The sequence below is a fragment of the Oreochromis niloticus genome, linkage group LG19 (genome assembly GCF_001858045.2).
Source record: "Oreochromis niloticus isolate F11D_XX linkage group LG19, O_niloticus_UMD_NMBU, whole genome shotgun sequence".
Classification (NCBI taxonomy): domain Eukaryota; kingdom Metazoa; phylum Chordata; class Actinopteri; order Cichliformes; family Cichlidae; genus Oreochromis; species Oreochromis niloticus.
Window position 1 is genome coordinate 594,400 of NC_031983.2, and position 25,610 is coordinate 620,009.

At 42.2% G+C, this 25,610-nt stretch overlaps 1 protein-coding gene across 2 annotated transcripts; it reads right to left on the reverse strand.

Moving 5' to 3' along the window:
• On the reverse strand, positions 1-24,796 carry LOC100707418 (galactocerebrosidase). Of its 2 annotated transcripts, none has more exons than XM_003459635.5 (17): positions 24,599-24,796; positions 24,380-24,448; positions 24,241-24,304; positions 23,796-23,909; positions 23,165-23,304; positions 22,261-22,299; positions 16,824-16,954; positions 6,641-6,796; positions 6,314-6,438; positions 5,788-5,915; positions 3,954-4,043; positions 3,780-3,869; positions 3,547-3,691; positions 3,260-3,440; positions 2,916-3,079; positions 1,516-1,592; positions 1-883 (listed from the first exon to the last, which is right to left on the reverse strand). In XM_003459635.5, the coding sequence occupies exons 1-17, from the start codon at positions 24,737-24,739 to the stop codon at positions 740-742; spliced, it is 1,998 nt and encodes a 665-aa protein (XP_003459683.1). In that variant the 5' UTR covers positions 24,740-24,796; the 3' UTR covers positions 1-739. The 2 variants fall into 2 exon arrangements, with proteins under 2 accessions (XP_003459683.1, XP_005465313.1); XM_005465256.4 differs by lacking the exon at positions 16,824-16,954 and adding an exon at positions 21,947-22,074.
• Positions 24,797-25,610: the final 814 nt, after the last annotated feature.

Below are 25,610 nucleotides of genomic sequence, written 5' to 3' on the forward strand. Positions count from 1 at the left end.
TTTGGCTTTCTATTTGATTTATTCAAAGCAGTTAAGACAAGATAAAGTCACACTAAAAATCATTTACAATCACATCAAACAAAGTTCCAGGATTCAGTGCCATCTGATACGTTTTTTTCCTCCACATACACTGTATATAAAAAGATGGAGATGGAGGCAACCGCCAAGACATTAAGAATTACTTCCAAGAAGTTTGAGGTGTTGAAACTTAGCTGTTTTGAAAACAGATGCAACAAGTGAGGGGTGGAGCCCACTGAGAAACTGAGGGATGCTCCTATGGTAGTGACAAGCCAACTACACGGCTAACACCAAATACTAATATGGTCGTTTGATTCTAACACCAGGCTGTACAAGTGTGATGGATTCTAATGTGCTACAAACAGACGACTCACTACAAGTTATGCCCCCAACACATTTCCAGCCTTATCTTGAAGTCCTTATTTGAAGGCATTTCTTCAAAGAAAGGTCTTAAACCAGTGTTTTGTTGGCTGTGAGCTGTAGAAAGACATTGTTTTTGTTGGAATGATCCTGTCATATCAAGACTCAGTCCTGAACAGAAACCACAATGATAATTACGCGTGGTTACATGCTAATTAAATATTACAACCCATTTCTGTCAATACATCGCCCCAAATTTTACAAACATGCTTGAAGCTATCGGCTGTAAAGTACTAATCAAGTCCATAAATGAATCAGAACATTCATAGCATAGTGTAAATCATGATTTAAAGTAAATTAATCACTCTGCCACCAAAGCAAAGTTATCAAACTGGGCCAGTTCAAATGAGCGTGTTCCTATGGCAGCCCAGCCAGCCTTTGGGGTCAGTACCACAGCATTCTTCCACAGAGGGTATCCATTCAGTGACCCTGATGCATACTGTCCCTTCAGGAAAGAGAAAAAACATTTTTACATTTTTCAAATCCATGTTACAAGACACAATGTGACTTTTCATAGTCAAATTAATGTGGCTGTGACAAGACAGGCATTTTGCTGAAAAGTGTACTTACAATGTGTCAACACAATAACCTACATCAGAAAGGATTTTTCCTGCACAGCTACCAGCAATAGGGCTGATTACTGCCCCCAGTTAATTGTGTCGTCAAGGTTATAATCCTTCACTTCAGACTACTTTTTATTTTGTCTTCATATATGATCAGAAACTGTTTGCCTTGCCTTTTTTCAGTACAACCTCAAGTGTAACTTTTGTTATTTTTTGATTTTGACATACTGTATTAACACAATGGACCTACAAATCACTAAAAAACCTCCACATAAAATCCAAGTAGGAAAAGGGCAGATTGTTTGCTTTGTCTTGCTAATACATCATCTTAAATCTCTCGTGCGATTTAGATGCTCACCCAAGATACTATTAATAATGAGAGTAGCTAATCTGAGTTGATCTAATCTTCAAGTCTTCACATGGTTTATTGGATTCAAAACTCTATTAATCATAATAAAATTGAAAGAAGTGACAGTATAAAAAAAAATACAATTAGTAAAAAGTGTCTACTTACTTTTACAGTGAGTGACAAGGTGTACCAGCCATATACCTCAGTACCAGACTGTCCCTCTGCGAGTACAGTCTCGCCAACTGTTGACAAAAGAACAGTGATGAGAGGCACAGCGACAACAAACTGTCCAACTATGGAAATTATGTAGAAACTGTCTATGAAATAAAAGACTACAAGTGATGATTTTGGTTTTCAGTTTGGAGTTAAGTGTGAGTCCCAAATCCTAACACCAGGACCTCAAGGAGCTTTGTCAGTACTGTCAGTACTCTTGCTGCAGGATTTTGGATCATCTGAAGGCTTTTCAGGGAGTTTTTAGGACATCCTGATAATAATGAATTACAGTAGTCCAGCCTAAAAGTAATACATGCATAAACCTGTATTTCAGCATCACTCTGAGACAAGATATTTCTCATTTTAAAGATATTGCAAAAAATGGAAGAAAGTAGTCCTACATATTTGTTTAATATGCTCACTGAAGGACATGTCCTGGTCAGAAACAACTACAAGATTCCACACGGTGTTACTGGAGGCCAAGGTACTGCCAATCAGAGTAAGCCTCTGGTTAAAAACTATATTTCTAAGATTTTTGTGGCTGACTGTAATGGCCTCAGTTTTATCTGAATTTAGAAGCAGGAAATTAGAGGTCATCCAACTCTTTATGTCTTTGAGACATTATGGCAGTTTAACTATATTGGTGTGTCATCTGGCTTCATAGAAAGATAAAGCAGGGTATCATCTCCATAGTACTGAAAATGTATGATATGCCTTCTAATGACACTTCCTAAAGGAAGCAAGCATAATGTACATACAATTAGCCCAACCATAGAACCCTGGGGAACTCCATAATTAACCTTAGTATATGAAGAAGACTCCTTAACATGAACAAATTGGAATCTATTAGATGAATGTGATTCAAACCACTGCAGTGCAGTACAGCATGCTTTAACTGCTCTAATAGAATATTATGAACAGTATGGAAAGCTGCACTGAGATCATTTGCAACCTTAACCAATGCTGTTTAAGTACTGTGATAAGTTCTGAAATTTGAGTGAAACTCTTATAATAAATCAATCCTCTGTAGATGATCAGTTACTTGTTTTAGAACTATTCTTTCAAAAATTTGAGAAAGAGTTGACTAATCTAATTTTAATGTTAGGCCAATTTTCAAAAGGTTGAAGACTGGCCTAGAACTAGCTAAGACAGCGGGATCAAGTGGTAGCTTTGTAAGTAATGGTTTAACTAGTGGAACATTAAAACCCTGTGGTACACAGCCCAATAATGAAGACAGATTGATCATTTTTTAAGACTCAATCATTAATTAATAGTAGGCCATTTTTGAGCACTCTTATAGGAATGGGGTCTAAAAGACATTTAAGGTTGGAGCAGAGACAGATTGTACTGACCAAGATCATTGGTAACTTTGTAGGTGCCATCAGCAAACACCCAGAAGAAGACTCCTTTAGCACTGCGGATTGACTGTCCCCCTTTATCCACTCTGGCTGCTATGAACACACCACCAGCATTCATCTTCTCCATGAAGACGTCACATGTCACTGTCAGGTTCTGCCTGTATAAAATAACAATGTAACAGGGTGGAGAAAAAATATATACATATATATATATTTTGTGTGTGTGTGTGTCTGCCTACCTCCTGAGCCACAGACACCCCATGGATTACTTTAGTTTGGTTAGTGATAGTAGTGACTAACCCATCTAAAGTAATCATAGTAGTCATAGGACTACTCACCAGTAATAGTCTCCGATGACACTAATGGTTTGATCAGCATCCGTTGCCCATGTGATGGGCCTTTCTGTCAGAACCTGTCTTAAGGTGAAGACGTGAGGTCCAGGATCAGTCAGGTTAATGTAGTACTCAAACACTCCTGTCTGATCAGCAAAGTATGGAGCTTCTGAAAAAGGTGGGCTTCCTATACATACACAGAAGCAGATTTAACATAAAGGTCACTTTTTCTGTCATTTTAATAGACGTTAAGAATTTGGTGAGATGTGGGGTCATGCACATGGTTAACTTACGAACATCAAAGTCATCCTTGTACACTTTAGGGAAGGGAGCTGAGGGAGGTGGGTCGGGATAGCTGCCTTTGCTTCCTGTACTAATAGTGGTCAGTGTGTAAACCTCGTCTTCAGCCAGATTCAGGGTAAACAAGCCATCTACAAGCTAATGTCATATAAAGACAGTGTTACAGTTGACAAACTGGTGCCAACATGTCACTGAGGTGCATCTTTCTTCAGCGTGTAAACAGTACCTTCAGTGGTTTTAGTTTCTCAAAAAAGGAAGCCTTGCTCGTCTTAAAGTCAAACTGTGACCGCCACACTTGGAGCTCTTTAATGGATGCCTAAGAAGAAATAAATAATCTTAAACATGACAGATGTACAAGTCATAAATTCTCAGCAGATTCAAGAAGATGACATGAACTTACAAAAGACCCCTTTAGCTGGAAAGTTGCATTTTGGGATGTTACATTAAAGGGAGGTAGTGGAGGTCTTATGCACACTGAATGATTGTGAGTCTATAAAGGAGACAAAAAGCTTTGTTAAAAGGAGCATTCCATAACATTAGAAAGCAGAGTTGGATGTGGCAGATAATGTTCCTGTGTTTGAGCTATACATTTATATATATATTTGAGCTACACATACACAAACAAACACTGTCTACAAGTATCTACAGAGTCAGCTAAAATGGTTTTAATGTCCTCCCTAGTCTTTAACAAATTCTAAGCTTGTTTTTGAAGTCAACAAGCTGCATATTTAATAAGAAGCTGGGATAAATGGTCTTGACCGTTTAGTGTTTTGTGTAGTGCTGGATTGTCTCAGGGGCACCTTTGCACAGCTTGCACCAGGGGTCTTGCCTGGTGTGGTAGACCCCTGCCTCTATGGATGTTGTGTTTAGAGCTTGTTCCTGTGCTGCCATGATTAGTGCCTCTGTGCTGTCTTTCAGTCCAGCATTCTCTAGCCACTGGTAGGATTCCTCTGTGTCGGCTGCTTCTTTCGTCTGCAGGTAGTACATGCTGTGCAGGGGCCTGTCCTTCCATTATGGTTCCTCTTCTTGATACTCTTCTCACAGGTTTCTGCTGTTTGAGGTCTTCACTAAGCACACAGTCAGCTGTGGCTATCTTCCTGATGTACTCATGGATGATCTTGTCGTTTCTTGTTGTTATGAGTGTCATCATAGTGGTTCTGACACTCACCATCTAATGATGATACTACTACTACTACTACTACTACTACTACTAACAATAATACATTTTATTTGAGGGCGTCTTTCTAAAACCCAAGGTCACCTTACAAAGAGAAAAAGATATCAATAAAACAGTAGATTAAAATAGATTAAAATAAATGAAAATACAAAAAAAACCCCAACAAATAAAAAAACAACAAATAAACAAGATTTGACAGCAAATAAGATCTGTAATAAAGCCAGTAAACCAGTTTAAACAAACAGGTTTTGAGCTGTGACTTAAATAAGGGAAGGGGATCTATATTTCTTATCACTGCAGGAAGTGAGTTCCAGAGCCGAGGAACCGAGAGACTGAAAGCTCTGTTCCACATAGTGATAAGACGATAAGACTCTCTGCTTGTATTTGGCATGACTTGTAATGAACAAAAGTAGAGGCCAACATTAAGCCAATAGTACATTTCCATTCAGTTCTTGATGAAGGCTCTTGAGGCGACTTTTGTTGTGATTTGGCGCTATATAAATAAAATTGAATTGAATTGAATTAGGGTCCTGTTGTCAGTCATGTTGTACAGTTCTAGCGACTCCAGGATCCATGTGTGAGGCATTGAGTGGTAGGCTTTCTTATAGTCAACCCAGGTGGTGCACAAGTTGGTCACTCTGGTCTTACAGTCTACAGACTGCTCCATCTACCAGGAACTGGTGTTTTGCCCCTCTGATGTTTATGTCAATTCCTTTTGGTTCCCTACTCCTGTATTCAGCCATGTGCCTGTTCATCTTAGCCGCTATGATGCCTGACAAGAGCTTCCATGTGTTGTTGAGGCCTGTTATTGCCCAGTAGTTGGATGGGACTAGTCCCTTCTGGGGATCCTTATTGGATCCTGTTCAGGGAGGCTCATGAAGTCAGCTCTTAGATCCACTAGCCACTGAGCATTGTAGTTATCTGTTGCGTCCTTCTCCCATATGTTCTTCCAGTGTTTCTGTCTCCAACCTGGGTGGGTCTATTCTGATATTATTATTTCGATACCTGCTCTCTCTCTCGCTCTCTCTCTCTCTGTGTGTGCGCGCAACTAACTTACCATCGTTTCTATGACAACAGTGAGATTTCCCTTCCCATCAGTCAAGGCAATATAGCTTCCACCTTGTGCCAGATGTCCAACAGTCTGCAGGTAGGTCCATCCTGGCTGGGTAAACTGTGTGGTGTGAGCTGCAAGGAAAACATTTGAAAACAAAGGTTTACAAAACAATTGCTCAGCCAGGCCCAACAACTATCAAACTAATTCACTTCTAAAATAAATCAGCTTGCTCTCATGCCAAAACTTTCACCAACCCATCAAATCTGTCTCACAAGTGAGATTTCTTCTAATGACATGCTGTCTAGCCCATCAGTATGCAACATACAGTCAACACTAAAAATGTAGTGACATATAGTGAATTTTACTTACTCAGAACTTTAAGGGTTAGTGTCATGTTTTCTGGATTTAAAAGTACACTGCTGACCTTTAATGATCTACCATAAATAAGTAACAAAACACTCTCTAATAACTTTGCTATTATGAGAAATGTTATGTTGATCTGTCTCTGTACGCAGACTATAATGCAGACCCGTGATCCAAATTGGAGACTCGACCACATAGTTGCCACTCCAGGGCTCCTCAGCTGTCATGAGCCCGTCCCTGCCAAATGGGAGATCCTCATAATAACTGGCCACCAGATTCCAGGAGATGGTGCTGGGGAAAGGATCAGTCATTAATGAGATTGTTCCACATTAAGGTTTAACAGTCTGTCCAAAGCATGTATTCACCAAGTTTACACTTTATTTTTAGTTAGAATAAACTTACCATCAAACTGATTAAAATTCAACAAATTTGATATACATTCTGTGAAATGCTTAATATTTTGCTAGCATGTACTGCTTGTTTTTTAACTTACGCAGTCATTTGTCCATTGACATAGTTCTGGTTGAGGATCCGAGCCCAACAGCCTCCTCCCACCTCATTGTTAAAGGTGCTGTAGTCCTCTGATGACCACAGCTTCTTCTGTGTCTTCAGGGCCTCTGTTATTGTGGTGGTACCTGGATAGTGAGCCCTGATCACCACATACAAAAGGTCAAACTTGGTGATCACAGTTCAGATTTCTGTATTCAAGCTGTTGCCATACAGCAAAAATAAATAAATAAATAAGATAAAATAAAATAAAAATAAAACAGCATCTACAAAAGGAGTTAAGGCTGAGTCTCAAACAGTCACAGATTGTAAAGCCCGCATTTTATAGCTTGTGAAGTGAACAATTATGTCTATTACTTCTGTTCCCTGAAGGAGGGGAACCAGTAGACATAAGTATGGGATATCATGCCTTCGCGTGTCCTGCCTGCAGAAACCTTTATTCACGCCTTTAAGGCAGATGACCTGTGATGACACCTGCGCATCCCTCAGTTCGATAGCCACTCTTCACCGAGCAAAACTGCTCAGTGGGACCACCTTGTGTTGTACCGAGTGAATCGACTGAAAGGGAACGAACAGTTATGTCTATAACTTCTGTTCCCTGAAGGAGAGGACCGAGGTACAACACATAAGTATGGGACCTATACACGCCCCGCAGAGCAGCCACCGAACTGGAATCGTACCACCAAAACCTTAGTGTGCGGTAAACCCAGCAGAAAGGACTGTATGAGCGACCAAAGGGGCTGTAACGTTGAACCGATAAAACCGCACAAAAGTGTGCGGTGATGCCCAACTAGCTGCTGCACAAATATCAGCTATAGGTGATATTTAAAAAAGAGCCCATGAGGTTGCCATCCCCCTGGTGGAGTGAGCTCTCAGCCCAGGGGGCAAAGCAAGACCTTCGGTGCTGTACGCCAATGAGGTAGCTTCTATAATCCAGTTGGACAGCCTCTGTTTAGACAGAGCTCTACCTCTGACTGGATGAGTGAAGCAGACAAACAGCTGGTCACATAAACGCACATTCTGAGTACGCTCAATGTAGGTATGTAGCGCATCCACTGGACAAAGAGAATGCATCCTCCTCTCCTACTCAGATGCAAAAGGAGGGGGCCAAAAGCTCAGCAACTCAAACTCCATTGAGCTATAACATGCAGGCATAATCTTGGGAAAATAGGCAGCATTTGGACGTAACCCACAGATATGTGTATGTGCACAGAGAGCACATGAAGGTCACCCACTCGCTTTGCCAAAACCAAAGCGAGAAGTAATAGAGTCTTATATGAGAGAAATTTCATATCCACAGACTCAATGTGTTCAAACCGTGAGCTACAAATGGCCTCCAGCAGCAAAGATAAGTCCCAAGCAGGGACACTGGACCTAAGCATGAGTCTCAGCCGCCGAACCCCTTTCAGAAAATGCATGGCGAGAGGATGTGCACCTGGTGTCACCCCGTCAAAGCCAATATGACAAGCAGATATAGCTGCTACATAAACCTTGAAGGCTCGCCATTTGTAAGCGTACAAGCCTCTAGTGGATGAGGCCCTAGCGCTCTGAATTGTCGCTATCACATTAGGTAGCAGACCCTTAGCAATCAAGTTAATTAAACATGAAGGCGCCACAGATCTGGGCGCAGATGAACCACTTCTCCTCCCGCCTGAGAGAGGAGGTTCCTGCGGAGAGGAAGCTGCCAAGGACTAGCTGCTAGCAGGCTGATTGTCTCTGGATACCACGACCTTGCTGGCCACCAAAGGGCCACTAGAATCAGAGAGAAAGACTGCCACCGCATTCTCTTTAGAACTGGAAATATCATTTCTACTGGGGAAATGCATTCAGGAGCACGTCTGGCCATTGGTGCGCTAGCACGTCCGTGCCCAAGGGTGCATCGTGGTTGATTATGGAGAAGAACAGGTGGCAGTGAGTATTTACCCTGGAGGCAAAACGATCTACTTGCACCTTGCCAAATAGATCCCAAATCTGAGCCACTATCAAAGAGAGAAGAAGGTGAGAAGGAGAGAAGGTCTGGCCCCAGGTTCCGGTGGCCCGGAACATGGGTTGCTCTTACAGACAGAAAATAAACACTGCACCATAACAGCAGAGAGCAGGACAGCTTCAACATTTGAAGGGAGCGTGTTCCTCCCTGCCTGTTTATGTAAGAGAGCACTGTTGAATTGTCTGCCCTGACTAGGACATGCTGGCCCTCCAGGACTGGATGGAAATGTTTGAGAGCTAAGAACACTGCTAACAGCTCTAAGTGGTTGAGGTGCAGCTCACGCCGGGATGCGGACCAGATCCCTCTCGCTGATGGATCCTCGCACAGCGCTCCCCACCCCCTTAGGTCCCTGGAGGGAGCCCTGAACCAGCAGCCCGGGCTAGCATGCAAGACGCGGTTACCCTCAGCCTCCTCCCAAGGTGATGCGATGCACACAGGCGGTGAGAGACAGCAAGTCCAGCATTGAAACGCTCTCATCTTTAACAGTCCAAGCGGCACTACGGCGATCATAGATGCCATCATGCTCAAGAAATGTAATATAGTCTAGAAACGCAGTCTGCGTTCCAGCTGAAACTGAACGAGGCAGCGATGAAACGCAGCCACTCTGTGCTCCGACAAACGTGCGCGGCTGGAAAGCAAGCATATTTCCAAACCAATGAAAGAAAAATCTGCTGACTCGGGATTAGCAAGCTTTTTTGAAAGTGCACAGAGAAACCCAGTGCCTGAATGTGTGACAAAACCAGTGACAGCTGTGCCTCCGCCTGCTCTCTGGAGCAAGCTACGAGAGCCCAGTCATCTAGGTAGGCTAAGATGCGGATGCCTCTCTTTCTGGGGGGGCAAGCGCTGCATCATTTTGCTGGCACATTTGGCACAGGGTGTGAGGAGCAAGCAACAACCCAAATGGCAGCACCAGGTATTCGTAGGCTACGCCCTCAAATGCAAACCTCAGAAACTACCTGTGGTTTGGGTGTATAGCCACATGAAAATAAGCATCTGTTAGAACGATTGTTGCAAACCAATCTCCTCTGCCGACTGCATTCAAGAGCTGTCTGAGTGTTAGCATCTTGAACTTGTACGTTCGTAGATACTTGTTCAAGACTGGCAGGTTGAAGATGGGACGAAGCCTTCCCCCCTTGTATTGCTCTTTTCTGCAATAGCGCCTATATGTCCTACCTCAGTATCATTGCTGCTTTGATGCCGACAGTAGTGTTTACATCTCTGTGGAAATGAGCCAGCTTGACCTGGAACTGCAACTGGTAACCCACAGCAACAGTTCGCAGCACCCATGGAGAGGGGGCACAAGCGTGCCAGTGAGGGAAGTGAGCAGCCAGCCGGCTGCAGCATGCTCCAGGCTGCCTGGCGTGGAGCTTAAACCGGAGGATGTGCTCCTGCTGGCGGCACACTCACTGCAGCAGTGGGCACCAGTCTCTTGCCAGTCGACAGAGTAGCAGCGGGCCTGTGAGAGCTAGGTGTGGGCCTGGGCTTCGCCTCACATCTGGGGAAGATGTTCCGCAAAGCTTCTGTCTGCTTCTTCCTCAAATCGAATCTAGCCTGAATGACTCCAAGTGAATGTCCGAATAGCCCAGCCACAGACACTGGTTCGTCCAGATATTACAGCCCTGTCCCTATCCGGGACGGCAGAGAGGGTCAGCCACAGGTGCCTCTACGCCACTAATGTCGAAGCCATCCCTTTCCCCAGAGAGAGCGCTGCACAAGGGGATGCACAGAGGATGTAATCTGTGGCGACTCTGACCTCGTTTAGAGGAGGTGCCAGCGGGCTGTCATCAGAACCCAGCGATCCGAGCTCCACCAGGCACATCGCCTGGTACGTCTGGAGCATGGTGACGGAGCTCATGGCGTGAGTAGTGCTGTTCTGAACACGATAAATCTTCTCCCATTGCGACGCAAAGATTCTGCAGTGCTTGGACGCAAGCGTTGCGGGGCCACCGACACAATGGTTAAGGGATGGGGCCAGATAAACAGCCTGAGACGGCTCCATAGGAGTTGGGTTAGCTAAGCCAGCCTCCTTGGCGCCATCCAACTTTGCACTGTCCATAGCTGGGAACAGTGACGTGGGTGGACAGAGGTTTGTCCCATGATGCTGTTTAGAGATGGCACGATACCACTTTTTTATGTCCGATACCGATATCATAAATTTGGATATCTGCCGATACCGATATGAATCCGATATAGTGTGTTTTTTTAATCAATAAAACTGTTTTTTTAATATCTTGCTGCATTTTGTATAAGTTCATACTCAAGTTTAAATAAACAACAACACTAAAGCTATTCTGTTATACCTGTATGTAAAAAATACACTGCGCCCAAAATATTTCATAGTTCAGCAACACTGATCAATCTAATAAACTTAATCCTCCCTATTCTGGTATTTTAAAGAGTACTTAGCAGAAATATTAAGCAACCTAACTAATAGGGTTGCAAACTCCCAGAAAAAAGAAAAATAGGGAACCACCCCCCACCCTCCACCTCATGATGCTTAATCGATGTAATCAACTTTAATTTGATGCAGGGTGAAAAAAAATGCACAGAAATAAATTATTTTTCAAGAATAATTAAATAGATTCAACATCTTTCTTCAACAGAATTGCAGAATTCACAGATGGTACCTTCTCAAAGAAAAAAGTACTATAGCTTACTAGGGTATATTAGACTTAACAGTTACTATATACAGTAATGGACTTCTGTACATTTTACATCAGATTAAAACTTTGGGTGTCAGATTCAGATAATTATTTATTAAAAGCGAGACATTTTAAATGACAATAAGAAAGAAAAGTATGTCTTTGTGCCCCCTTTTCCCTGTTAATGCCCTATCGGCCCCCCTGGCTACACTTTGCTAGATCCGCCCCTGCACAGTTACCAGCCGTCAGCTACGTAGAAAAGGATCCTGGTGTAGAAAGTAATATTAAATAAATTCTAACAACAGCTTATCAAGGTTAAACGTGCTGCTGTTGTTCAGCCGCTGGTTTCCTCTTTCTGGTGCAAAGTGGGCCAAATACAAAGAAGAGAGACAGACTCGCGACAGAAAAGCCGATCAGCTGATCATTAAGCAGTTTCACGATTGAAGTAGCCGCAGGAAGGTGAGGGAGAGAGAGGCAGTCGCTCCATGTATCGGTTGTTAAGCTTAACATGGGAACGCTTTACAAACATTCAGAGATGAACTTACACACTTGCTTTACTTCTCTCTGGGAGAACTTCCTCGGAGATGAAATGCTGGTTTGGTAGCGAGGCTCCAAATACACACAGCCGCTCTATCACGTGACGCAGTGACGCACGTGACCCGATACCGATACGTAATATCGGATCAGTCCATCTCTAATGCCGTTAGCTCACAGATAAGGCCTGGGAACATGGAAAGGCGGTTTTTGGCCGTTGTGGGATCTAGGGGGAGAAAAAAGCCCATGAACCACAACAGCTTCTGAGCGGGCGGAGGAGAGGGCCAGTCCGCCTGCACCTTCTCAGAAGCACGATGAAACAGGGGGAAAAAAAGAGATGTCATCATGGGCAACCAGCGCAACAGCGGCGGCACACTGGGCTGACACTGAGCTCTGCTGCTCATCCTCTGCCAAACCATGGATGTCCATGCCAATGTCCAGCACGACATCGTCTTCCTGGGGAGTGCTGGTGGGCTTCAACCCAGGCATGGTTCCGGCTTGTCTTTGGCTAACCCATCAACACATTTCATGTAGTCAGCCCAGCGAATTGCGGGGGACGTCGACCAGATAATCCTTGTCTTCGGATTCGGAGCCGGGGCTTCCAGACTCGGAAAGGAGAGGGTCATGCCATGTGACAGCCGTCTGTCCCAGCACTTTTTCCATAAAAGTCACCCATCTTTCCAGGGACGAGCACCAGAGCTGGAGACAAAATGCACAGGCTTCAGGCTCCGTCAATACTCTCCTAGGGTGGATGATCCCCAGGCAGACAGGGCAGTCATCGTGCTGGTCACTGTCATGGAAAGAGAAACCACACCCCTGAGGACAGGGGCGAACAGAAGATTTCTGCTTTGCTCACTTCAGGTTGGAGTCCATTCCAAAACGCAAAGGAAAATGCTGCACAGGAAAACTCGAAATTAGTGCTCTGTGGGCAACCTACGTACCAACTGCGCGTTGGAGGCTAACACCAACAGGGCTAAGTTCAAGTCGGCAGACAAAGGAGCTAACTAGCAGCAGCTAGCTAGTCCAACTCAGTAGAGGTGTTCTCAGCGAGGGGACGAGCGTAAGAACTGAGGGATGTCTGTGATGACAGTGGTTATATCTGCAGGCGGGGATGTGTGCATGTTATCACAGGTCATCTGCCTTAAAGGCGTGATTAAAGGTTTCTTCAGCCAGGACACGCGAGGACGTAATATCCTATACTTATGTGTTGTACCGAGTGAATCGACTGAAAGGGAACGATTAGTTTACCAGAGGGAAAAAAAACAAACAAACAAAAAAGAAAAACAGAAAAGAATTATAATATTATTCAAATTGGATGATAGAGTTATAATAATCATATTTTTTTAAATTCATTTAATCATTGACTCCTTTTTCATTTTTTGGTATTGAAAGAAGAATGTGATAGTGACAAAGAAGAACACTTTTTTAAAACTGTATTTGTTTACAACTTGAAAAATAAAGTTTGGAACAATCAAGAGTTATCGTTTGCTGTGTCACTGGATTTCTTGAGAAGAAATATTGATGAAGAAATATTTTATACCCAAGGATTCTAAGACAAGCTCTGAATCCTCTGCACTGCTGTCCCATTAATCTGTTGCACAGCATTACAAAGCTTCTATGATTTAAGCATGCATCATTGCTAAGAAAGGTACAATTGTTTCTTAGAGATCTGGCTACAAAGCTCCACTAACTGTAGGTTTAGAGAGCCTGAAATATTATCTAAATCGGGGGTAGGCAACTCCAGGCCTCAACTGCCAGTGTCCTGCAGGTTTTAGATGTTTCCTTGATCCAACACAGCTGATTCAAATGACCTAATTACCTCCTCAAAATGTCTTGAAGTTGTCCAGAGGCCTGGTAATGAACTAATCATTTGATTCAGATATGTTGACCCAGGGTGAGATCTTAAAACCTGCAGATCGCCGGCAATCGAGGCCTGAAGTTGCCTACCCCTGATCTACAGTCAGGTCCATAAATATTGGGACATCGACACAATTCTAACATTTTTGGGTCTATACACCACCACAATGAATTCCAAATGAAACGAACAAGATGTGCTTTAACTGCAGACTGTCAGCTTTAATTTGAGGGTATTTACATCCAAATCAGGTGAACGGTGTCGGAATTACAACAGTTTGCATATGTGCCTCCCACTTGTTAAGGGACCAAAAGTAATGGGACAGGATAAGAACAATAAATCAAACTTCCACTTTTTAATACTTGGTTGCAAATCCTTTGCAGTCAATCACAGCCTGAAGTCTGGAACACATAGACATCACCAGACGCTGGGTTTCATCCCTGGTGATGCTCTGTCAGGCCTCTACTGCAACCGTCTTCAGTTCCTGCTTGTTCTTGGGGCATTTTCACTTCAGTTTTGTCTTCAGAAAGTGAAATGCATCAATCGGATTCAGGTCAGGTGATTGACTTGGTTATTGCAAAACAGTCCACTTCTTTCCCTTCAAAAACTCTTTGGTTGCTTTTGCTGTATGCATTTGACTGAATATGAGCAGGTAATATTGCCTGAAACACTTCAGAATTCATCTTGCTGCTTTTGTCAGCAGTCACATCATCGATAAATACAAGAGAACCAGCTCCACTGGCAGCCATACATGCCTACGCCATGACACTTCCACCACCATGCTTCACTGATGAGGTGGTATGCTTAGGATCACGAGCAGTTCCTTTCCTTCTCCATACTCTTCTCTTCCCAACACTCTGGTACAAGTTGATCTTGGTCTCATCTGTCCATAGGATGTTGTTCCAGAACTATGAAGGCTTTTTTTTAGATGTCGTTTGGCAAACTCTAATCTGGCCTTCCTGTTTTTGGGGCTCACCAATGGTTTACATCTTGTGGTGAACCCTCTGTATTCACACTGATGGAGTCTTCTCTTGATTGTTGACTTTGACACACATACACCTACCTCCTGGAGAGTGTTCTTGATCTGGCCAACTGTTGTGAAGGGTGTTTTCTTCACCAGGGAAAGGATTCTTCGGTCATCCACCACAGTTGTTTTCCCTGGTCTTCGGGGTCTTTTGGTGTTGCTGAGCTCACCGTTCCTGTGTTCCTTCTTTTTGAGAATGTTCAAAACTGTTGTTTTGGCCATGCTTAATGTTTTTGCTATCCCTCTGATGGGTTTGTTTTGTTTTTTCAGCCTAATGATGGCTTGCTTCACTGATAGTGACAGCTCTTTGGATCTCATCTTGACAGTTGACAGCAACAGGTTCCAAATGCAAATAACACACTTGGAATGAACTCTGGACCTTTTATCTGCTCATTGTAATTGGGATAATGAGGGAATAACACACACCTGGACATGGAACAGCTGAGAAGCCAATTGTCCCATAACTTTTGGTCCCTTAACAAGTGGGAGGCACATATGCAAACTGTTGTAATTCTTACACTGTTCACCTGATTTGGATGTAAATACCCTCAAATAAAGCTGACAGTCTGCAGTTGAAGCACATGTTGTTCGTTTCATTTGGAATCCATTGTGGTGGTGTATAGAGCCAAAAATGTTAGAATTGTGTCGATATCCCAATATTTATGGACCTGACTGTAGATGAACCTGAACAGATAGTCTGTGGAGTGGACAGAAGAGGAGGATGTGACAGGGTGTCTTTAGTAAATAGCTCATTGGTCTGAACTAGTGTCTGATAAACAGTTCAGGTTGACGCTGTCATGCTGTGTAAATCTAAAGGGTCTTATATTATATCACACACCAAGCTCGTAGCTGCTGCGTGCTAGGTGTGGTAAGGTTTTTATGCTTTTTGGTTATCTCTGTGCAGGTAACCACTGGATTAACTTTAGTTATGTCCGTTTTAGATCCATCACTCTGGTCTCTGGGCCTGGACTTGCAGACGACAAGGAAACATCACGCATCTATCAGCTGTCTGACAAATATTTTTTGCACAATTCTCTTGAAATTCTTTTAATTTTTGTTTAAATAGGTTAATATATTTGTTTATTTTAAATCTTAAAAGTGTTCACAAAGGGATTAGCAAGAACAATATTAAAGAGCCGTTTCTGTTCTGTACTTAGATCTGTGACTATTAGTAAAATTACTGATCACTGTTTTGATGAACAGTGAACAAATGCTCTGATCAAATATTGATTATCAACTTTTTACAATTGTGGAAGAAGTACCTAACCTAAATCCAGGATGCCATACAGGCCAAGGTAATGTCATCCAAAGTAAGCATCTAGTTAGATACCATTTTTATGAGATTAGAAGCAAAATAAATAGAGGTCATCAAGGTCATTATGAGACATCTTTCTTTTTAAGATATTCCTAACTAGTCTAACTAATTGGTGTGCGTGATCTGACTTCATGGATAGATAAAGTTGGAAGTCATCTGCATAGCAGTGAAAATGTATGCTATGCCTTCTAAAGCTACTGCCCAAGGGATATCAGGCATAGTGTAAACAAAGTTGGTCCTAGCACAGAACCCTGTGGAACTTCATAATTAAACTTAGTGTGTGAAGAGGACTCTCCATTTAAATTGGAGACTATTAGATAGACATGATACAAACCACTGCAGTGCAGTACCTTTAATACCTACAGCATGCTTTAATCGCTCTAAATATGGTCAGCAGTATCGAATGCTGCACTGAGGTCTAGCAGGACAAGCACAGAGATGAGTCCACTGTCAGAGGCCATAAGAAGATCATTTTTGACCTTCACCAAAGCTGTTTCTGTGCTGTGATGGGCTCTGAAACCTGGATGAAATCTGTCTTAGAAGCTATTAAATGCTGCATTTTGTTTAAACACAAAAGAAAGAAAAACAAACTACTCTGTGCTATAGTGCCATCAGGAAAAGGATGCTGTTTTTACTGCTAGTAGTATACATATCACATCACACAGGAAAGGGCACTGTTTTCAAAGCATTTAGTGATCCAAGTGTTTCATTTTTAAGCAACAACCATCAGATGACAGCTGGCTGAAGTTTTAGCTGCTGAGGATAGAGAACATAGGCTACGTATACAAACTATGCACAGAGGAAGATCCTACCCTATCACGTCTACAGCTGTGCTCAGCTCAGGGTCTAGCAGCAGAGAAAAGGCAATGGGCTCCCACAGGTTGTCACTGGCTATGATCTTGACCCTCTCCAGACCACTCTTATCCAGAGTGTATCGCAGCAGCTGGTGCAGACAGTCACAGTCATAGAAGGAGATTGACAGCAGAGAAGACGGATTCACAGCTAGCACAGTTCAGAATTTGTCTATACAATGTTTGCTGCTTCCATATAAAATTTGTATATACAGAACTAGTTTCTCAAGAAACTGGTGGCATTAAAGCTGCCTTTGCCGAGATTTGATGCAACAGGGCGGAGAAATTACTGAGAGACATCTGGCTTAGAGACAACTAAATGCTGCACTGTTTACTAGCCAATCTGAAAAGCCTTTTTGACAATACGTGAAATGGCACAAGTAAGAGCAAAGAGTTTTAACTTATAAGCTATATTATACTAGCTGCTTTTAAAATTAGAAAATCTAGGTTTGATATTACGTTATTAGAAATCATCAATGAAAACAGTAAACAGGTTAGGAAATCTGCTGTAGAAACTGTAGCTTATGACTGTGAGACTGTCCTTTGTCTGAAGCAAAGTACACAATGTCGTTTGCAGTTAACATTTCATTGATCCTGTCCATGTTTGGGACAATTTATTATAAGTCATCATTGAGGTTATGCTTCCTAGTCCTTCATATAATGTTTGATACATTTTGGTGCTCTCTGATGCTACAATACTACTGTAAGGTCTTGAACCTTTCTTTTTTCTTTATATTATACTAGGAAATGGAGCATAGATGCATTCACTCCAGCTGTCTCTTTACCAGGCCAGCTATCACAGTCATGTGTCTAGGAAAGGCAATTTAAGGTCGGCAGGGATTGAGGATGGTGATCAGCTTCATCTGCTTTTACACTAACTCTTGATATTTGGTATGGTTACCTTTATTCCTTAACAAGCTGCCTTTTGTTCTGTTCTGTCAAGATGATCCTAGAATGCTTCAGTAATGTTAATGGGTCAGTCTGTGACTGACAGTGTTTAACTATGTGTTTGTGGTGGGGCGTGGTCTGTGGGGCTGTGCGGACGCACCTGCACGGCATCCGCAATCACGCCCCGCCGAGTTAAAACATGGCAAATTGGGGTTTGTTGTTGTTTTTGTGGTACGATGCATGTACGGCTGACAGCCTAGAGCTGTAGTCGGAATCAATAAAATGGCTCATAACTGTGATCTATGGACCCGCCGTGTCTCATTCACACCACACTGGTGCCGAAACCCAGGAGGCGGCACGGTGGGTCCTTACTGGAGCCAGAAAAGAGTGGAGCTCGTCCACATGGCGGCCATCCAGTGGGAGCAGGTGGCAGAGGCACACTGCCAGTAGGAAGAGCTGCGGGACCAGATGGAGCGGCATCTAGAGAGGATCGCGAGTCTGGCGATGCTGCTCCAGGCATCGTCGACACTAGGGGTGGGCGATATATCAAGTTTTTAAATATATCGATATATTTTTACACAAGATATGAGATGTGACAATATTGTTTATAACAATATAGCCTAGATTATGTTATAATTATACTTATGGAGGCACAAGTTTGCCTCTCTTTCGTCCACTTTTGTCTCTATGCTACGTTACTCTGCCTTGTCTCTCTCCTTCACTGAACACAGCTCCCCCTCCCCCATCGCTTCACCTGCAAGCAACGACAAGATGGACACGGCAGCTATCACAGAGGAGCTTGTTGGTAAAAAGAAAACATTTGGAGATTACTATTTTAGTGCTGGCGGCATTTATCTCGACAAAATGATGTTAACGCCATAACTGCATTAACGCGGTAAATCTTTACGAGCTTCAACGAGCTAAAAATGCTAACGCATTGACGCCGTGCATTTTAACGAGATTAATGCTGTCAGCATTACTTCTTTTTACTATTATCTGGAGTGTCAGATGAGTATTCTATAGAGAATGTCGGGAAAGCGTCCCGACTAAAGGCTGGAGCACTAATAGTATTTTCACCATTTACAACAGCACCATAAAGTGCAAAATGAAGACTGTGTAAAACTGCGCGAAGTCTCCCAGCCTCCTGCCCCGAAACAAACCACCTTACAAAACTCGTATACCGTATTTTTCGGACTATAAGCTTACACTAAAATCCTTCCATTTTCTCAAAAATCGACCTTATGTATGAAAATGTGCCTTATGTATGAATTCTAGTTGTGCTTACTGACCACGAACCAATTTTATGTGGTACACGGCGCTCAGAAACAAAAATGTTTTAGTACGACTTTTGTAAGCTACAAAGCTGCACCGCTTGCTGGATTGTCGGAGCATTATGGCAACCGTAGTCAGTAGCCTCACGGAGTAATACGTACTGTGCTTCAACGTAATATTACTGTATTGTGTGTATATAAGGATCACAAATCGCACCTGTTAAGAGACATGGCTACGAAGCGGATTTCAAACTCAAGACTGTCAGTCACACAGTAGAACATGGGAAGAGAGCAGCTGCAAAATCTGTCTGTCTTTGTTAATATGCTCAGTGTCTTTTTAGTTTGACTGCACAATTGTGAGCTTTTTGTTATGCACAAAAACAACATTGTTTTATTTTATGTATGGAGCATTATTATTTAATAAATGCTGATAATTTATTTCTGAGTAATATTTTCATGTACATCTAGGCTGTATGTTAATTAAAGTGCCTGTGTGAGATCTGGGACACAGCTTTGACTAAGAACTCTCTTTTTTGTTCTTACTTTATGGCTTTAAAAAAAATATTGAGCTATATATCGTATATCATCATCCAGCTAAAGAATATCAAGATAAGAATTTTGGGCCATATCGCCCAACCCTAGTCGACACCGCTGCCGCAAACCCCACCGGTGGAACCTGGTGGTAGGGAAGCGGTGGAGGAGCCGTGTGGGGCACCTCGGCAGCCAGAGGTGGTGGACGAGGCGCACGGGGGTCCACGCCTGCTGGAGGAGGGGGAACAGCCGGATGAACAGCTGCTCCCGCCGCGAGTGGTGGAGGAACCGCTCCAATTAGAGTTGGTGGACGAACTCACCTTTGTCCAGGTGTAAATCACACCTGGACAAAAAAACAAAAACAAAAAAAACCACTACATTGACAGTGTGTTTGGGATTTTTTGACATGCTTATTAATCTGTTCCAGATGTTATTAAATGGTAAATTAAAATAATACCGTACTTTCCTGCATTCGTAATTCCATCAATTTTGACAAGATCCTTGTCAAAATTGCAGCCCCAAACCATGCCAGAGCCTCCACTGTGTTTTAAAAGATGGCTGGAGTCACTGTACCTCTCTCCCATCCTCCTCCATATATACACCGATCGACCCTCTGTTCAAAGGTGGTTGTTTACAGTGGATATAGATGACCTATATCACTCCTCCTTTAAACGATCAAGCGCATTTTCGAGGTCAGATGCCAACATTGGATGAGAAGGCCTGTTCCAACTCATCCCAAAGGTATTTTATCAGGTTGAGGTCTGGACTTCGCAGGCCAGTCAAGGTTTTCCTCGCGAAACTCGCTCATCCATGTCTTTGTGGACCTTGCGTTGAGCACTTCTGTGCTGTCATGTTAGAACAGGGCCATTCCCAAACTGTTCCCACTAAGATGGGAGCATGAAATTGTTCAAAATGTCTTGGTATACTGAAGCATTAACTGTTTCTTTTCACTGGAAATAAGAGGCTGAACCCAACTCCTGAAAAACAACTTGTTGCCCTGGTGGCATCCTATCATGGTATCACACTGGAATTCACTGGAGCTCCTGAGAGCGACCCATTCTTTTACAAATGTTTGTAGAAGCAGTCTGCATGCCTAGGTGCTTGATTTTAGAAGTGTGTGGCACAACTGTAGTGATTCGTTTTTTCCTACAGTTGCACATCAACATGCTGTCACCCAAGAAAGACAGATGCAAACACTCTAAGACTACGTTCACACTGCAGGTCTTAATGCTCAATTCCGATTTTTTGATCAAATCCGATTTTTTTGTCTGCTTGTTCACACTACAAATAAAATGTGACAGCAAACGCGCTCCAGTGTGAACCCTCCAACCCTGACGTCTTCTTTTGCGCATGCGCATGCGCAAAAGAAGACGTCACACACAACACGCTCTGTTTAGACCCGGACCAAACAGTATTGTTTGACTGATGGCCCTTAATATAAAGACTTGTTTCGGACTTTATGTTTCCCAATTTTGCTTTAAGTTGTAAAGTTATTTTGTTATTTACATATGGCCTAATAATTATCCTTATTGCTGTTTTAGAGAGGAGCGGTGCTTCAAAGGATAGTTGCAGATTTCCGTCAGAATCTGCAGATTATACAGTACAAATAAAATGTTCACGTTTCTCCAACGTTGTCTTCCCAACAGTTTCACTAACATCTACACGGGATGGCCAGGAAGCGTTCGCGATGTCTTATCGGGCGCTTCTCCGGCACTGATAATTGGCGTCTGTCTTGTGTCAGTGACGTAAAAGACGGATTTAATGCGACATGACCGTTCAAACAGCAGTCGCTTTCTAAAACATCAGATATGTATCGGATTCAGTACCACATATAAAAGTGACCCAGATCGGATTTGAAAATATCGGATTTGTGCTGTTCACACCGTCATACCATGATCGGATATGGGTCGCATAGGGTCAAAAAAGTCGGATTTGATGCGCTTTCGCCTGCAGTGTGAACGTAGCCTAAATTCAATAAACGTAATTTCTTAGCACTTATGATTACTGTCTGTATTGGGTCAATATTTATGTTTAAACATTTCTTTTAGTGCAGCTTTAAAACCACCTAAGAAATGTTGCAGATCTGAAAATATTTTACAGGACGGCAGCAACACACCTACACATGTTTCAGCTGTGACTTTTACCTTTTAAGTCCAGCAGAATAACAGCCACAAACATTCAGCTGGGTACTTGTGGAAGGAGAGTGTGCTTTAACAGAGACACACCCAAATTCAGTGGACATTTCACATTTACGCAATCAGTTGTCAAGCACCAAATAGCCTTCAAGTAAACTTATAGCACATGGTAAAAATTCTGCTTTCACTGTGCCACCTGGTCCAATGATTTACGCAGTGGGAGCATTTCATTTCAAACTTCTTGAGACTGTGTACTCACCCAATCACATCAACAGAATTATTAAGATATGGGTCAAGGATCATAGAATTAGCGACACTCCAATCGCCGTCTGCTGCAATGATGCCAACACCAGGTAGACCAACTTTATCCAGCATGTTCCGGAGCACCTTTGGCGACAAAGACATGCTCTCAGTGGAACTCAGCTAGAGCTTTAATATCTTCCCAAACACCGTCACACTGCATCTCTCAGTAAGACAACTCAATGTTAGTGGCTGTTTTTCTACTTCAATTTACACTGCAGGCTACTCGTTATGACAAAAGTACAGTGAAAGATTACAGTAAGTTATGTTTACCTTAATGTACTTGTTGTCAAAGCTTCGCTCATTCCAGATCTAAATGGATGAAAGAGAATTTTAGTTTGAAAACAAACTTTTGCAGGCTCAATTTCCTGCTAAGGTAAATCCATCAGTCCAGTATCACGTGGTAAAGCTTTGATGAAACAGGCTTACTAGGAAACTGAACACAGTATTTGTAAAATAATGAAAACAGCCTTTCTTTACCTCAACGGACAAAGATGACTTTTATATTCCAGGCAGGCCTTCAGTACTAAGCAACTAATAAATGTCATTTGTCACATTTTACAACAAAGCCAGGTTCTGATACGTTCCCACTTACTATGTTAAAGTCAAACTTTAGTGGACAGAAACCCTTCACTTTCTAACAGGGCTACTTCCATGCAACAACAGTCGCATCTTTGTTCTGAATCTTGGTTTTTATTTTGGAAATTGGTAATGGGACTTACATTATACAATTTACTGTCACTAGGTGGCTGCAAATAACTTTCAAATCCAAGTAATTTTAAGCTGCTTAGTGTTTAGAAGTTTTGGCCATTACTACTTTTGGTTATTAAAATCCTGAGAATGCCAGAGATACTGAGAGATAATGCAAGCAGTCAGATGTTCAAACAGCCTGCCAATAAAACACATTAACCAGATCTTGAAATGACTCTATGTTTGTTTGAAATGACACCAAGAATTATAATTAATAGTTATATTAATTAATTATATTCTTGTTATGAGAGGAAAAGTTAAACAGGCCAAAAGCCACCAAGCTGCAAAGCATTCGATTTTTGAGGAAGCAGCCTTTGTAAGGACCACAAAAGCAATAATCATTTCTACTTCAACACACAGATTTCTATGCATGAATTTTGTGGGTTTGTGCAGAGCTGCATTCTAATCTGAGAAGTGGCATACACACCCCAACATACTGAATGTCTAGGTCATGGTACTGCTTGGCACCAAGGATCCAGTTCACCACATATGTTGCAGTGACATCCGGGTAGTCATAGGGCCAGTTCTTGCCATGGCCCACCCAACCGGGAAACGCCCAGGGCAAACCTATATGAAAAGAAGCAGACACACAAGAAAAGACAATGATTATTTTTATGTTACATTTAATATAACTTTACTATCGGTCACATTTCCAATCACCCCCACTATCTATCAAACAAACTGAGCAGACTTGTTAAAGTTTTCAATAATATCAATAACATTATCGTATTATTTACATTCCATATAAAATAACTGCATACATTGAATTGTAACCTTTATATCAAAACTATTTTATTAAAATAAAAAAATATACAAAATACAAAAAAATCTCTGGATAGAAGTAAATGGGTGGAAAGTCCTGGCAGAAGTTCCATGAGGCTTGCCAGTAATACCAAATGTGCTCATGCCAAGAAAAGCAGGAGTCGTCATTTGTAACAACACATGTAGATTCTAAATCTCAGCTTCCTGCTATGACATTTTCCCTCTGATGTCTACTTTAACCATGGTTTACTGTTGTCAAGTTATCAAACAGAAAAAGAAACAATGTTCCTTCTTACCTATGAGTGTGATATTTGGGTTCCTCTTCTTGGCCTCTTTCATAAGCCACCACTCGTAGCCTCTGTAGTAGTTCTCATCATTTTCATAGTGCATGTGAGACGGCTCTGTTCCATCTGATCAAGTCAGAGGTTCAATAACACCAAAAAAAACAATGGAGAGAATCAGTTTATTCTTGAACTTATACTATGATCCAAAGTGTCTATCATGACCGCAGCACCAAAATATGTGGTGATTATAGCCAACATCCTATCCATACAAGACTTTAAGATCCATATGCAGCAGATGTCACAAGTGTATCCTTGTTAAGAAGGAATTTGTGTCATTCTGCCAGACTTTAGCTGAGGGTCATAATGCATTTCAGACTTGGCAGCAGAGAAATGCAATTGTAACAAGTTACAAGTTAGTAACTGTCATGGATTTGTATTATGACTAAATGTATGTTACCAGTAGTTTGAGCATCTCCTCCGATCTCCACCTTCAGAATGTGCAAAGAAGCTCCAAAGTTTGGCTGAAAATAGGAACACGGAGCAGTGAGTTCCAGTGCTTTAAACTGAACTGTGTGCATGAGTTGCTTCTGCCGTACCTTAAACAGGAAGTCTAGTACCTGGCTGCGGTACGGCTCGGCATAACTCACCAGTAACCGAGACGTCGCCTACATTAAGGCACAAGAAGAAATGTTCTGTTAGTAAAATGAGCAGTTAATCAGAGAAACATGAAACATGCAGGTATGCATAGATCAGCTTGTTCCTGTGGAGGCAGTGTCATACAAGGAAGTACTCTACTAAAAATACACTAAACTCACCCCTCCGCCGCTTAAACCTCCAATTCCGTCAAAAACCCTTCCCAGCCCCCCGTCATCGCTCAGGACATAATTCTGAGCAGAACACAAATCCAAAGCCAGGAGGAGAACGGACACTAATAACGCCGACTCTCTGCAGTCCATCCTGAGCGCTAGCTGTCAAGAAGCTGTGCGCGCTCACGCGTTCTCTATCACATGACAGCGCAGCTGAGCCGCCACGTGACGTTGATACCCGTCACACCGGTACTTACTTTTAAAAGTTTATTTCCGGAGTGCTCCGCTACGAACGTCCGCAATTTTTTTGAAAGAAGGTGAAAAAAAACAAACAAACCTTCAACCAGTGTTTGCAATGAATTTTGGGAGGACTACGAAGGATACACACGACCCATCCTTTAAATCCGGGGAAAAGGGGGACGCATTTGTGTACCTCATTTGGAAGAGGCTTTTTTGTTTTTCTTCTTTAATGATGCAAAAACTAGAATTAATATACAACAACATGGGTGCTGCAACATTCAGTTGGAGCAGGTGGTTACAAGAAATGAGCTTTCAAAAAAAAGGGAAGACAAAATAAAAGGGTTAATTTGGGCTTACTAACTAAATCATATTCTTCAGTTGTGTTGAACGATTTCACTGCATTTATTATTTTCATAAACTTAAAGGCTTTAAAGTATAAAATAAAATTGTTACGAAAGCCACCTTTGTATGTTTTGATCTGTGCATTTAAAATTTACAAAGGGTGAATATAACATTCACCAGAAAGTCATCTTTGCTATTGTGCATAATGAATCCATAAACAATATCCCTTTTAGTGAAATCTTCTAAATGAGAGAACTTTGGGTGAAGCCAGTCATGTACATCAGTACAACAGTAAGTTTTTCTACTGTATGTTAAAGCCAGCTAATAAAGTTTAGTTGATTGGGATGTGTTTTGTATTTGTTGTAAAGTAATGGGTTCATACATATATTTATTGTGAAACAAATTACAGTCAATCTAATTGAAAAACAAGATTGAAATG